Source organism: Bombina bombina, unplaced genomic scaffold, assembly GCF_027579735.1.
Source record: "Bombina bombina isolate aBomBom1 unplaced genomic scaffold, aBomBom1.pri scaffold_2644, whole genome shotgun sequence".
In the NCBI taxonomy this organism is placed as follows: domain Eukaryota; kingdom Metazoa; phylum Chordata; class Amphibia; order Anura; family Bombinatoridae; genus Bombina; species Bombina bombina.
Genome location: NW_026512349.1, coordinates 1 through 15,485, shown reverse-complemented (window position 1 = coordinate 15,485; position 15,485 = coordinate 1). Strand labels below are relative to the sequence as shown.

Genomic DNA, 15,485 nt, shown 5'->3' with positions numbered 1-15,485 from the left:
CCCTGGTGACTCCAGCTATGTAGCCCAAGGTTGGCGCCGATCATAGCAGCCATGTTCCTCCAGATTCCCAGTACCCAGGGGTGGCGGTTTAGTTATATTGTAGCTAGCTTAGGGTTTATTTTATAGGTAAGTATTTAGTTTTAAATAGGAATAATTTATTTAATTGTAGTTATTTTATTTAGATTTATTTAAATTATTTTTTAAGTTAGGGGGTGGTTAGGGTTAGACTTAGATTTAGGGGTTAATAACTTTATTATAGTGGCGGCGACATTGGGGGCGGCAGATTAGGGGTTAAAAATTGTAGTTAGGTTGCGGCGACATTGGGGGCGGCAGAGTAGGGGATAATAAATAAAAAGTTGGTATCGACGATGTTGGGGGAAGCAGATTAGGGGTTCATAGGGATAATGTAGGTGGCGTCGGTGTCCGGAGCGGCAGATTAGGGGTTAATAATACAATGCAGGTGGCGGTGATGTCGGGAACAGCAGATTAGGGGTTAATAAGTGTAATATTAGGGGTTTTTAGACTCAGGGTTCATGTTAGGGTGTTAGGTGTAGACATAAAAAGTATTTCCCCATAGGAATCAATGGGGCTGCGTTAGAAGCTGAACGCTGCTTTTTTGCAGGTGTTAGGTTTTATTTCAGCCAGCTCTGCCCCATTGATTCCTATGGGGAAATCGTGCACGAGCACGTTTAGCCAGCTCACCGCTTAATACCAGCGTTGTCTTAAGTGAGCGGTGAGGGAAAACTGTACGTTAGACACGCACACCATTACCAACAAAAACCTGTAATCTCGCTGATTGAGAATAAGCCACCTAGTGGCAGAAAATGGCAGAATATACATACATACAAAATATTCTTTCAAATGTAACAAAAAGCAACAACATACAATATATAAACATGATATGATACATGTACAAAATAACAGGTACATCATACAGAGAACCATGTATCATTATCAAAGCAGAAGGGGGCATCCTGTATATCAAGGAAAGACCAAAAGGTCATATTCCTTGTTCATACCTATCGGATGACAGGTTTACAATTTCTTAATCCAAAAGAAATCCTTCTGCTTTAAAAACCATTAAGTCTCATTTTCTTTACAAAGACATCCTGAGAACTTGGCATATGGCTCTTTGTCATCTTGGTCGAACCTACCCCCCTCCAGATTTATTTCACTTATGGGAAACATTTATTTTCCTCCCGGTATTGATACCTCACCTTTTAACGTGTGGGAAACGGCTGAGCTGCGCACTATTTGGGACACTCTGGATCTGGCTACACATGGGATAAAATCCTTTACAGATTTGCAAACGCAGTATACCACGAGTACAATTTAATGTGTGCTTGCAAATGCGGCATTACATTACTAGCATGATCACCTGTTCTAGGGCCTGAGTTGTAAACCTGTTTTAGGGAACTGAGTGACAGGACTTGGCATTATGTGATATCCCTGTGCCTCCGGGTGCAGAGGACGAATGCAAGCAGGGAGCAACAGTGATGCTATGACCCCTCCAGTCAACCTAAAATTGGGGTGCCATCATCGGACAGCCCCATGCCGATCCATTGGGATCTAGCCGGGTCTGCTGGCTATAGGTTGGGAGCACTGTCACGGATATTAGGACTGCCAAGGATACCCCCCAACCCCCTACTACATGGCTCACTCATTTTCACATCAGATTTTGCCTTTTTATGGCATATGCAATCTCCCAAAACTCTTCTTATTCTCTTTATCTCCTAACCCCTTTCCACCTGGCCCTGCTTCTGGAATTACCGGCCGGCCGCACCATCCCGGTCACCCGCTAGCCTTCACCCCAGGTCGCTCCAGTGGCCCTTTTCCCCATTGGTACCCACTAGGGAGGGCAAGAGGTGGGGTGATTGCCGGAAGAGAGCTCCCTTGGGAACTTGGGGTTTCAGACCCCCTTAAAACCACTACCCCTCCCCTGCTCACCTGGTGTACCTTTGATCAGCCGCTGCTCCCCCCCCCCAAGCGATGGTTTTTTGGACTGTGGCATCTGAGGACTAAGGGCTTTCCAACGACAATCTGGAAGTGCTGCTGCTCCCCCTGGGTTCACCCTAAAACTGCCTCCTCTGTATCACTGGGATTCTATGGGACTATGGCTGCTATGGAGGCACCAGACTGTCTGGAGGGGCGGGAAAGGCGGGAGATCTTGGGCTCAGATAAGGCTCTGAATGTATATATAAGCTGTGTGGTTTTCACAATAAAGTCTGTCATTGTTTCACCTGAATACTGGTCTTGTCTGGTTATTTGAGTGGACTCTGGATATCACTGTCACAGATACTGGGGTGCAAAGCTTTAACCCCTACACCCTACTAACTATCCCCCTCTTATTTATTGGCAATTTTGGGCTCCTCAGAGCAACCGCAATCGAGAAACCCTTCCCTTTGGTTAGAAATGTATTCTTGAAAGAGCTGATCCCTGACCTGGAAAACCCTCCTAGGCTGGCCGGGCTCCTGGAACTGCTGGTCGGCTGCATCAAGGCCAAACACCCGTCTTACCCCTCTCAGACTAGCCGGGCTCCTGGAACTCCCAGTCGGCCACTTCACAATGGACACCCGCTAAAGGTGGGGTGATTGCCGGAGGGGATCTATGTGTCGCCGCCAGCTTCCCTTGTATTGTTACCCTCAACCTTAGTCTGTTCTTGAGTACCTTCCCCAGGCTGCCGCTCCTTTCTCAGGTAACATGTCACATTTTGGACTGTGGCACCTGGGGACCAGGAGCTTTCCAACGACACCCTGGAAGAGCTGCTGCTCCCCCTGGACCACCCAAAAAAACACGACCTAGATACTGTGGGGGTCTATATGTGACTATGGCTCCTATAGAGGCGCCAGTGTTTCTGGAGGGGCAGGAATGGCGGGATCAGATAATGCTTTTATTAAGATGAGAATGTGTATGTATATAAGCTGTGTGATTTTCCCAATAAAGTCTGTTTGTGTTTCACCTTTTACTGTACTCGTCTGCTTTTTAGGGTGGGCTCTTGTTATAAACACTTTCTCGGCTCTATAGCTACAAGTTCCAGATACAAGAAGGACCCCTTTGGCAAAGCTAAGCAGTCGGGGAAGCCGGAGTCTGTCACACCCACTTTCAACCATACCCTGTGCCCCTTTGTAACCTGCTGACTACTGGCCAAGAGGGCCAGCTGCACCTATGGACAGAGCTCCTTTATGACCTATTTACTCGTAGCCCAGTTTACCAGTTGCATATGCACCCAGTTACTGTGACGGACACTGGCTACCCCGACTGGGTAGCTCTGCCAAGAGGGTGCTTCCGAGAGAAGTTATATAGCCAGAGCCCACCCAAATAACCAGACAGAACCAGTATTCAGGTGGAACAAGCACATTCTTTATTGTGAAACACACATACTTATATACACCCAGCTCATCTTGATAAGGGTCTTATCTGACCCCCAGATTTCCCACCATTCCCGCCCCTTCAGACAGGCTAGCACCCCCCATAGTGTCCATAGCCCCATAGAGTCTCAGTGGTACAGAGGTGTTTATTCTGGGGTGATCCCGGGAGAGCGGCACTACTTCCAGGGAGTCGTTGTAAAGCGCTCGGTCCCCACATGTCACAGTCCAAAAAGCAACATGACCCGTTGCAGGGGCCCAGAGCTGCTGGTGATCAAACGTACACTGGGAAAGTCAGGGGAAGTAGGAGTTGTAGGGGGGTTAGAAAACCCAAGTTCCCAAAGGAGCTCCCTCCGGACAATCACCCAAACTCTTGCCCTCCCTAGGGGGTACCAATCCCCAAAAGAGCAGAGCTCTGGGGCAAAGCACTGCTAGAGTGACATGGGGTATAGATTATCAGGTGTCCGGGGTGATGCGGCTGACCGGCAGATCCAGAAGCCCGGCCAGCCGGAGAGGGGTTAGGCGGTCAAATATCAGCTCTTCCTTGAGGATGTACAAACCACATAAAAAAGCAATAGCAAGAGTCTGGAAGATTGTGTAAGCCATGAAAAGGCCAACAATGGTTTTAAAAGGAGTGAGCCAGGTAAGTAGGGGGGTAGCCTTGGCAGCCTTGTATCTGTGACAATTACCATTTGTGAGCTGCTGATTCCAGGCATAGTGTATAAGATGCATGTCTAGCCAGCACTAACGTGATCTACGGACTCCAGAACCAGTGGGTCCGCTACACCTATACAAAGTGCCCCTTTATAACCTGCCAACTCCAGGCTTAGTTACCAGGTGCACCTAATTGTAGTGTCAATCACTGACCTGCTAACTCTAATTGTTGTGTGCCAGCTCACTTTGGGTTCATTATTCAAGGTTTACCTCTACCGATTTGTGAACTACTAACTCCAGGCCTAGTATTGCAGCTGCTCTTATATCCAGAGCCCTTATGTGACCTACTGACTTCCAGGCCAATGTCCCATCTGCAGCTTTATCTCCTATACACAATATGTTTTTGACCTTCTGATTATTCTATAATATTTTTTTTTTAATTTTTAAACATTTTATTGAATTGTTGATTCTATAATTAATGCAGGTTGATTTTAGAAACCAACTTCAGGGGCTATTGTTTAGCTAATCACAAGGCAAGTTATCTCCAATAATATGGAGGGTAAAATAGAAGATACATGTATTTCTCGTATATTTGCAAATGACAATTGCAATTAAATAATTAGACAATGTACTAACTCCTAATTTCTCCAGAATTCACTCTCTCCAGTAGAGTAACACCCAGCTGTTGTAATTTCAAATGTGCTATTTGTTTCATTTATAGCATCTACTGATTGTGCGTTTATTGATACAATGTCACTTTTCTTGAAATAACATGATTTAGTAGAATGCATTGTGTTGTATAATGTGAAATTCAGGTTATTATTTGAGATATACAGATAACAAGGCTGTTCATAATAAGACAAGTCTGGGGCTCCTGGCATTTCAGCACACCCTGCGGCAGATAATACCGTTCTGTTTGCACTGTGCAGGCATTAGTCTGTAACATAAGGTGCACAGTTTCTGCTTGTGTGAGAGAGACACAGATATGACACATATAGTCTAATAAAATCTAGATTAAGTGAAGCTGTGGAAACACAAAATCTGTGCCATTTTGTAAACTAGGAGACATTGCGCCTACATGCAAGTAACCAATCAGAGAACACATCTGTAAATAGTATAGCCAATCACATCGCCACGTGGCTTCTATTTAAACACAAGAAAGAGCGCAATTAGTATATTCGTGTGACTAGAGACAAAATGGCAGAGACCGCACCAATTGCACCTCCCGCTGAAAGCGCCGCTCCTGCCAAGAAGCAGCCGAAAAAGAAGGCAGCTGTATCAGGTGGAGCCAAGAAAAGCCGTCCTGCAAAGTCCGGTCCCAGCGTGTCCGATCTGATTTTTAAAGCGGTGTCTGCTTCTAAAGAGCGCAGTGGGGTCTCCCTGGCAGCTCTCAAGAAGGCTCTGGCTGCGGAAGGCTACGATGTGGAGAAGAACAACAGCCGCCTCAAGCTGGCTCTCAAAGCCTTGGTGAGTAAGGAGCGTCTTGTCCAGCTGAAAGGCAGCGGGGCCTCCGGCTCGTTCAAGGTGAACAAGAAGCAGCTGCAGAGCCAGGAGAAAGCGGACAAGAAAAAGGCGCTGCCTGCAGCAAAGGCCAAATCCAATAAAGCAGCAAAGCCAAAGAGCAAAGCGGCCAAGTCCCCCAAGAAGCCCAAAAAGGCTCCATCTGCTGCAAAGAAAAGTCCCAAAAAGGCCAAGAAACCCACAGGCGCCAAGGTTGCCCCTGCAAAAAGCCCGAAGAAGCCTAAAGCCGCCAAGCCCAAGAAGGTAGCAAAGAGCCCGGCTAAGAAAGCTGCCAAGAGCCCAGCTAAAAAGGCCGCTAAACCCAAAGCCAAGAAGGCGGCTGCTAAAAAGTGATCGCTTCCTGCTCAGTCCTCACAACCAAAGGCTCTTCTAAGAGCCACCAACACTTTCCTAACAGAGCTGTGACATTGTTCACGTTTAACTTCGTTTGTTTTTTATTATGTAGCTGATGATTCACATCAATCTGTTCTGCAGAGCACTAAAGAATAAGTTAAAATGAGTAATAAACCTACAGTAAATGGATTGTAAATACATGTAGTTAATTAACTAATTACTTTAAAATACTTGTCTATAGTACATAAGTGTTGCCTTATCCTGTACAGTGAATGTCTGCGCTAATGTATGTTGGTTAAAACAGTAATTTTCACATCACGGTCTGTAATTGTAGAGCAGAAATCTCAGTGATAATAAGATTAATAATACTAGTAAAACGCAGTTCAGTTTATAAGGGGCAATAGTTTAGCTCCACTGTAGAATACATAATTGCTTTGCTGATACCGACTGGAGCTGCAGCTGTGAGTATCTGATTATGAAATAGGGAAGTGCTCCGTTTATTGGCACATTGTGCAGAATGACCAGTGTATGTCTTGTTAAATCCCAGTCTCAGCTGACACCGAGGCATTGGCTCAGGGTTTGAATACAGAGAACGTCCTATGTGTAACATTTAGTTCATTATGGAAATGATTCACAAATACAATGTATAACCTAGGAATAAAAGTTACATTGTTTCCATTCAGTTTATTATGCTGTATAACAAATAACAACTTGTTAAAATGAGGGTACAATTAATTTGTTCTTCCTCCTTAATGTACTAATGTAATCTCCTAGTGTAGACTTTAATATAGATAAACCCTGTGTGTAAAGAGGTATATCAAATTATTGACACTCATTTAAGTCACCAACACGTTTAAAGTGACATTTGCACATGTACTGCGCTTGGTCTGAATCTTCTAGAGCTGATGCTATAAATGTATCACTTAGTGCACCTTGAAGATGGAAAAGGGTTTCAATTTAATGTTCTTTGTTATCACTCGACTGATCTGCAACATTATAAAAACACTAGTAAACTGGTTAAATTTGTGTTTAATATATAATCAAATTACAGAAAAGCTTGATCATTACGCCCATGTGTTTGAGGTGCCTCTTGCAACAGTGTTACACCTATTGCATTGTGCAGCACATGAGCAAAGAAGCTGCTGTAAGTATACAAAAAAAAAACCACACCTCATGTCAGGGGGTACCAACCTGTAAATCTAAAAATATATGTAAATACAGAAAGTATATAAAGAGATAGCAGCAGATTAAAGTGAAAATCTGTTGGCTCTTTTCAGCCGTTATCAATAGTTATCACAATGCAAGATACCGACAGGTATGAGTGGTGAACTATATTGTGAAGGGATCATGATTAGTGTAGTTTAAAAACTAGATTTGTCAATAAAAAAAAAAGTATGGTTTGTGAAACAACAATGGCACTTAGGTAATATAAAGCTGAAGTCTTTAGCTGAGAGAATAGTAAGATTGTATGTGCGGTCTAAAATAAAGCAAGTGAATTTCCTGACTAACCATTGAGGTTGCGTGAACTATATACATTGAAGTAGAAAAAAGGTTTCGGTGGGAGAGATTTAAAATAGCAGTGCAGCTCGTTGAAGAAACAATTTGGTGGCTCTTAAAAGAGCCTTTGGGTGAATATTAGGGTGTGCGGTGGGTCTAAGCTCTCTCCCCGCGGATCCTGCGGGCCAGCTGGATGTCCTTGGGCATGATGGTGACTCTCTTGGCGTGGATAGCACACAAGTTGGTGTCTTCGAAGAGCCCCACTAGATAAGCCTCGCTGGCCTCCTGCAGCGCCATGACCGCAGAGCTCTGGAAGCGCAGATCGGTCTTGAAGTCCTGGGCGATCTCACGGACCAGGCGCTGGAAGGGCAGCTTGCGGATGAGGAGCTCGGTGGATTTCTGATAGCGTCGGATCTCCCTGAGAGCCACTGTCCCGGGCCGATAGCGATGAGGCTTCTTGACTCCGCCGGTGGCTGGGGCGCTCTTCCTGGCAGCCTTGGTGGCCAACTGCTTGCGGGGAGCCTTCCCTCCAGTAGATTTGCGGGCGGTCTGCTTGGTACGGGCCATAGTGACTACTGAACTCTCCTAGTCTGTTACTATATAATGTACTAGGGGAGCCAGAGAGGCTTTATATATAGCGTGCAGAGCGCCCTGATTGGCTGCAGTTTTTCCTACCTTCCTAACGATTGGCTATTGCGACCGTTTGGATATATATTAAAAAGACCGCCCTTTCAAATAATAAAGATTGATATCGATCAACGTAGAAATTATACCAAGTCTGATATTTAAGTAGCAGATATTTAGCGATAGAACCATACATATTCTCATAAAACCCACAGAGCACATCTGTTCCCCCTCAGCTACTAGTTATATTAAGCACCGAGCGTTATATCAATTAGCAGAGCAACAATATATCAGGCTGCGGTGAGGATGATACATTTAACGTTACCTTTAAAAAGAAGAGACAACTACAAAGGCACTTTTGACTGTCTAGGAAATATAATATCATCAGCACCATATGACTGATCATATACCCCTGGGAAAATCTGCATCGGGGCTAAGTACAGTTTCTGCATTTATCTTATTGAAGAACATTATGAGAGTTTGTGTATGGAAAGTTGCAGCATAATAAGTGATCAGATGTTTTATGTTAAGTATATAGCATACAGTTTGTCGGCAAATCAGGCGATATAGATTAGAAGAGCAGCATTAAAATGTTTCAGTCTTGTTTATCACTAGGGATGTACAATTTGTAATAAATATAATCCATAATAACTATACAGTGATAACTTATTAAAAAAAATAAACACTTGTGCTTTATACTAAACTCTCCCAGGCTAATGCTGGTAAAGGCTCAGAGCTCCGTGATTGGCTGTAGTTCTCTCTCTCCTATTTACTGATTGGCTCCTCTGACCGTTAAGATTTAATTTAAAAATCCCGCCTGTTCCACAAACCTTTGTTAGTTACATTTCTATTCGGAACTTAATACATAATAAGTTTAATTAGCGTTATAAAAATGCGTAGCAGATCTTTACTGATGATCAAAACGTGAGAATCTGAAAAAGCCGCTCACGGGGGTAGCGATGTGTGCACGTATGGTATTGTAGTCCGTGGAACATGTCTGTATATAAAGTATGAAATTGAATAAGTCGATCTTTCTATAACAAATGCAGTATTAATAGTATCAATGATGTCAGGGCCCGTTACAGAGTATTTCATTTTGACTGCTGCCATAGAGCTTCCTTTACCTACTTGATAAGAAGTCATATGTATATAATGCCAGTCACCATCTAGCGATTATATCATATGGTACAAACGATGAAATGTATAGACATTTGTTACTTTGGAAAAGTGCAACAATGATTCAGTCTGAGGTATATTGTTTTGATTCACTATATCGTTTTCTCTACAAAACAACGGTAGGACGTGGGTGTAATATCTACATAAAATGAAATTTATATAAATAAAATTAGAGGCACCCTTAATTACTAGCAGTATTCCGCCAGTACTAATGTGCAAAGTGCTGAAAAAACTGTCATAAAAACAGTTGTAAATATTGTCAATAATACAACTAGAACAATAATAAAAAAACAACCTACAAATAGAATTAAAACTTGTTAGGTTAGGAGTATCTTCATATAATATAGTATAGTTTGCTATAATAAATAAAACTATCTCTTTAACAATGTGTAATATGATAGTCCACACTCTCAGAGGTATTTATAGTCTCCAGGCCGCAATCTCATTCCAGAAAGGTGTTGGCAATCACAGGTTCTGTTCAAAAAAGAGAAAAGAGAGAAGAGGCGCCAAATGGTGTGTATCGTTTTGAATTCAGTAGGCCTTGCCCCCAAATAAAGACTACTTACAAAATTTCCAGTACTTGAGAAGTGCCACAAATGCCTTCTGAACTGTTAGCAGCCGTCCAGCTAGCTGAGATGTATCAAAACTGCGTCTATACTGTGCTGTTTAAGACAAAACAAACAAAAGTGCCACAATAGTGTATATCAGTGTGATCATTTGATATAGCGCAACAAATGAAATGTACTCACAAGATGTAAGGCACTTGAGAAGTGCCACAAAAGCCTCCTGGACACTTTTCAGCTGTCCAGCTCACTGATAACATTGATCCCAGGTTCACTTGTTCGGCTTACACATGGGCTCCAATACAGCACACTTAGATCTCCCTGCAGCTCAGTGTTCAGATGAGTGCAAGTATGGCTGCCAATATTAGATATACAAAGTTGCTAGAAATAGCCGTGCTACTTGTACTGATTAGTAAAAAATGTATATTTATTAAAAACAAAGTTACACTACGCGTTTCTCGGTTACTTAGACCGCTTCCTCAGGTGTAATTTCAGATACAAAGTAGCAAAATTTTATAGCCCCATGTCGGCGTCTATCCCGACCCAGGGCGCATGCGTGAGCAACTAAAAAACCTTAGCCAATCAGTGCCTAAGTTCAATTTGTCTCCAATGTGATAGGTTCTCACTAGGGGGCTTGTTTAATGACGTGCCCACTCTCGGCTGTGTGATGTATATTATCAGCCCTGTGTTAGTTTTTAACTGAAATGTAAACAAATCGTGAGTGTTGTATTACCATGTAGTGATGTTTCTCACGTCTTTATAGTATTACCTATTTATGGCACCAATTCACTAGAGTTAGTTGGTCATGCATTTACATATAATAAAAAAAAATAAAAAAATAATAAATATAAAAACATATTCAAAATACAAATATGTCCAAATATCTATAAGAATTATCTGAATTTAAAACCGCTATGATCGGACAGATAACCATATACTAGACTGGTGATAAAAATTAATAAAAATTAATAATATAACATAAAATATAGATTATTCTAAAGTATAAAACATAAATCAAATAATATATACCGATTTGAATTATAACATGGCTGTTGCTAACATTGACATATACTGCAACTAATAATATAGGTCTTGTATATTAATTGAAAGCGGCCATGTCTATATTTTCGTTTAAGCCATGGGGTTGGAGCGTCTTAAGCTTCCAAATCCAAAATGTCTCTCTCTGTCTTAGATGGGTTAACCTATTCCTACCCCATTTAGGGGCAATCTGTTCTAATGGAAAAATATTGAAAAGATCAGTTTGTCCATCGTGACAGTTTTTACTGTGTCTTGGAACACTATGGTTGGCCACCCCATTCTTGATATTTCTATTATGTTCCCCCCATCTCTTCTTTTAGGGTCTTGAGGACCTACCAATGTACTGGATTCCACATTGACATTCAAGGAGATATACCACATACACATCTTAACCAATGAGGAGATCTGTATTTTAAGCAGAGGACTTTCATTTTGTCCTTCCAACAAACATAATATGTTTGAGTTGTTTGTTGACCTCAATAGGTTTATCAGAAAGTTAAACTTACAAAGATATTTTTGTGATAAAAAATTAAAGTCATCAAATCAATTGCCTATCATTACAAATGACATGCCTGAAAGACCCACTAGAGATATTGTTTATTGTGAACCTGAAGAATTTTGTGAATCATTATTCGATGACTACATACATTCCAATCTAGCACCCAGTTCGAATTTTAATCCCCCAACTACATGTCCCAATATTACTCTTTTTCAAAATCTAGTGTTAGAAGAGTTCGGAACCATGAGCCTTGAAATAAATAATTATAATTTGAATAAATTTGAATACAAGGCTCTAGCCAATTTGGCAAAGAATAAGGATATAGTCATCAGGCAGGCGGACAAGGGGGGAGGGGTGGTTCTACAAGATATGTCAGATTATATTGCAGAAGCCGATAAAATTCTGTTAGATCCCTGTTACTATAGGGAATTGAGTTTTAATCCCACATTAACATATCTGGCTAAACTCACCAAACTAATAGATAAAGGCTTTTCAGAAGGTATTCTAAATAAAAAAGAGAGAGATTATTTGATACCCATGTCACCCAATTTGGCTTATTATTACCATCTTCCGAAGATACATAAAGACCCAAAGTGTCCACCAGGGAGACCTATTATTTCTGGTATCGGAAATCTTACTTGCAATCTATCTGAGTATGTAGACACCTATCTAAAAAAACCGGTTATGGGTCTAGAATCTTATATCAAAGATACCCCAGACCTTATATCGAAGATCTCCAAAATTGAAAAAGCAGGGCGAGATCTCATCTGGTGTACATGTGATGTATCCTCTTTATATTCAAACATCTGTCACAATCTAGGCCTAGAAGCAATAGATAAGTTTTTAAAAAGAAATCAATATCTACCGTCTAAACAAAGACAGTTTCTACTAGAGGCCATTTCTTTTGTGTTAAAACACAATTATTTTGTGTACCAAGAAAGTTTTTTTTACAAATCAAGGGAACGGCCATGGGCACCAGGTTTGCCCCCAGTTTTGCAAACCTTTTTATGGGGGTATTTGAGGAGAATTATATATACAAGTCTCCTTTGGGGGCAGGCCTGGTGTACTATGGCCGTTTCATTGATGACCTGTTACTGATATGGGATGGCACTGAAGATTCCGTAAAGGAATTTATTATATCTTTAAATAACAACAATATGGGCCTTAAATTAACATCAAATATTAATAAGAACTCCATAGAATTTCTGGATCTAATATTGAGCTGGGATGCAAATGGACGAGTAACCACCAAAACATATTTCAAATCAGTTGATACAAATAGCTATTTAAACTACAAGAGCAATCATTACAAAGCCTGGGTTAAAAATATACCGTATAACCAGTTTTCCAGGATACGCAGAAATTGCACTACTTTAAATAGTTATGATGATCAGGCAGAGACTTTAAGATCAAGATTTCTAGAAAAAGGATACCCAAGAGTCCTAATTGAAGAAGGTTATAGAAAAGCTAGGATTAAAGATAGAGAGGAATTTTTTAAAAAGAAAAATGAAGGCATTACGAATATTAATGGCAATAGTGTTAATAAATCCATAAACACACAGCCCAAATCTAATAATTTAAGATTTATCACTAAATTCAACAGTAATCACTATAAAATTAAACATATTTTGTGTAAACATTGGTATATTTTAAGAAATGACTGCATTCTTAAAAACATTTTAGAAGAGTTCCCTGTCTGCACTTTCAAGAGAGCTCCAACATTAAAAAATAAATTAGCACCAAGCAAGGTGGTAATGAAGAAATATATTAAAGGGAGCAACACAAGAATCACCACAAATAGTTGGCCAATGGGCAAAAGGGGTTTTTACAGATGTAATCGACCGAACTGTGGTCTTTGCAAATATACTTCAGGTAATAGGATTAAATTTCAATCTGCCTCAACGAAGGAAGAGTTTGAAATTAATTCTAGATTCACTTGTGATTCAAGTTATGTGGTATATCTCCTTGAATGTCAATGTGGAATCCAGTACATTGGTAGGTCCTCAAGACCCCTAAAGAAGAGATGGGGGGAACATAATAGAAATATCAAGAATGGGGTGGCCAACCATAGTGTTCCAAGACACAGTAAAAACTGTCACGATGGACAAACTGATCTTTTCAATATTTTTCCATTAGAACAGATTGCCCCTAAATGGGGTAGGAATAGGTTAACCCATCTAAGACAGAGAGAGACATTTTGGATTTGGAAGCTTAAGACGCTCCAACCCCATGGCTTAAACGAAAATATAGACATGGCCGCTTTCAATTAATATACAAGACCTATATTATTAGTTGCAGTATATGTCAATGTTAGCAACAGCCATGTTATAATTCAAATCGGTATATATTATTTGATTTATGTTTTATACTTTAGAATAATCTATATTTTATGTTATATTATTAATTTTTATTAATTTTTATCACCAGTCTAGTATATGGTTATCTGTCCGATCATAGCGGTTTTAAATTCAGATAATTCTTATAGATATTTGGACATATTTGTATTTTGAATATGTTTTTATATTTATTATTTTTTTATTTTTTTTTATTATATGTAAATGCATGACCAACTAACTCTAGTGAATTGGTGCCATAAATAGGTAATACTATAAAGACGTGAGAAACATCACTACATGGTAATACAACACTCACGATTTGTTTACATTTCAGTTAAAAACTAACACAGGGCTGATAATATACATCACACAGCCGAGAGTGGGCACGTCATTAAACAAGCCCCCTAGTGAGAACCTATCACATTGGAGACAAATTGAACTTAGGCACTGATTGGCTAAGGTTTTTTAGTTGCTCACGCATGCGCCCTGGGTCGGGATAGACGCCGACATGGGGCTATAAAATTTTGCTACTTTGTATCTGAAATTACACCTGAGGAAGCGGTCTAAGTAACCGAGAAACGCGTAGTGTAACTTTGTTTTTAATAAATATACATTTTTTACTAATCAGTACAAGTAGCACGGCTATTTCTAGCAACTTTGTATATCTAATATTGGCAGCCATACTTGCACTCATCTGAACACTGAGCTGCAGGGAGATCTAAGTGTGCTGTATTGGAGCCCATGTGTAAGCCGAACAAGTGAACCTGGGATCAATGTTATCAGTGAGCTGGACAGCTGAAAAGTGTCCAGGAGGCTTTTGTGGCACTTCTCAAGTGCCTTACATCTTGTGAGTACATTTCATTTGTTGCGCTATATCAAATGATCACACTGATATACACTATTGTGGCACTTTTGTTTGTTTTGTCTTAAACAGCACAGTATAGACGCAGTTTTGATACATCTCAGCTAGCTGGACGGCTGCTAACAGTTCAGAAGGCATTTGTGGCACTTCTCAAGTGCTGGAAATTTTGTAAGTAGTCTTTATTTGGGGGCAAGGCCTACTGAATTCAAAACGATACACACCATTTGGCGCCTCTTCTCTCTTTTCTCTTTTTCGTAATATCTACATACCCTAGTAGATTTTTATAACCATATTCCATTAAAGATGCACATTTTTCATTGAATGTATTGCTAGTTGGGAAACGATCATACAATTCTACTCACATTTATTAGTGACAAATAGTACGATCAAAGCTCTGCAATAAAAGCTTTTTACACCAATGTTAATATCGATTTATATGTTGTTGTTTTTTTTATATATATTTGTGGTGTCCAAATGATGAGACGTTATAGTGCAAGTCAAAATTTAAATGTTTACATATTGTTATATAAACCATGATATGTTTTAAACTGTGGGGTTTACACAAATGCAAAAGAAAATATTTATTTTTACTTTGAAAAGTAAATGGTATAAAATAGATAAGTGCAGCTGCTTTATGAAGGGTTGGTGGCTCTGAAAAGAGCCTTTGGGTTGTGATAGAGATTACAGTTCGGGTTCTGTGCTCACTTGGCCTTGGCCGGTTTGCTGCTCTCCGTTTTCTTGGGCAGGAGCACAGCCTGGATGTTGGGCAGAACACCGCCCTGAGCAATAGTGACACCACCGAGTAGCTTGTTGAGCTCCTCGTCGTTCCTCACAGCGAGCTGCAGGTGCCGGGGAATGATACGGGTCTTCTTATTATCCCTGGCAGCGTTACCGGCCAACTCCAGGATCTCAGCGGTGAGGTACTCGAGCACTGCAGCCAAATAGACAGGAGCACCGGCTCCCACACGCTCAGCGTAGTTCCCCTTTCGAAGCAGTCTGTGCACACGACCAACTGGA

General features: G+C 40.8%; 3 protein-coding genes across 3 annotated transcripts; 1 reads left to right on the top strand and 2 right to left on the bottom strand.

Annotated features, from left to right (window-relative positions):
- Positions 1 to 5,211: 5,211 nt before the first annotated feature.
- On the top strand, positions 5,212 to 6,069 carry LOC128644249 (histone H1C-like). Its single transcript, XM_053696930.1, has one exon. The coding sequence runs from the start codon at positions 5,217 to 5,219 to the stop codon at positions 5,871 to 5,873; it is 657 nt and encodes a 218-aa protein (XP_053552905.1). The 5' UTR covers positions 5,212 to 5,216; the 3' UTR covers positions 5,874 to 6,069.
- Positions 6,070 to 7,474: 1,405 nt separating this feature from the next.
- Positions 7,475 to 7,971, bottom strand: LOC128644250 (histone H3). The gene has a single exon (XM_053696931.1). The coding sequence runs from the start codon at positions 7,935 to 7,937 to the stop codon at positions 7,527 to 7,529; it is 411 nt and encodes a 136-aa protein (XP_053552906.1). The 5' UTR covers positions 7,938 to 7,971; the 3' UTR covers positions 7,475 to 7,526.
- A 6,843-nt stretch (positions 7,972 to 14,814) lies between these two features.
- Positions 14,815 to 15,481, bottom strand: LOC128644251 (histone H2A type 2-B-like; the record flags this gene model as incomplete). Its single annotated transcript, XM_053696932.1, has 1 exon — positions 14,815 to 15,481. A coding segment is annotated over one exon (312 nt), but the record flags the coding sequence as incomplete, so codon positions are not given.
- Positions 15,482 to 15,485: the final 4 nt, after the last annotated feature.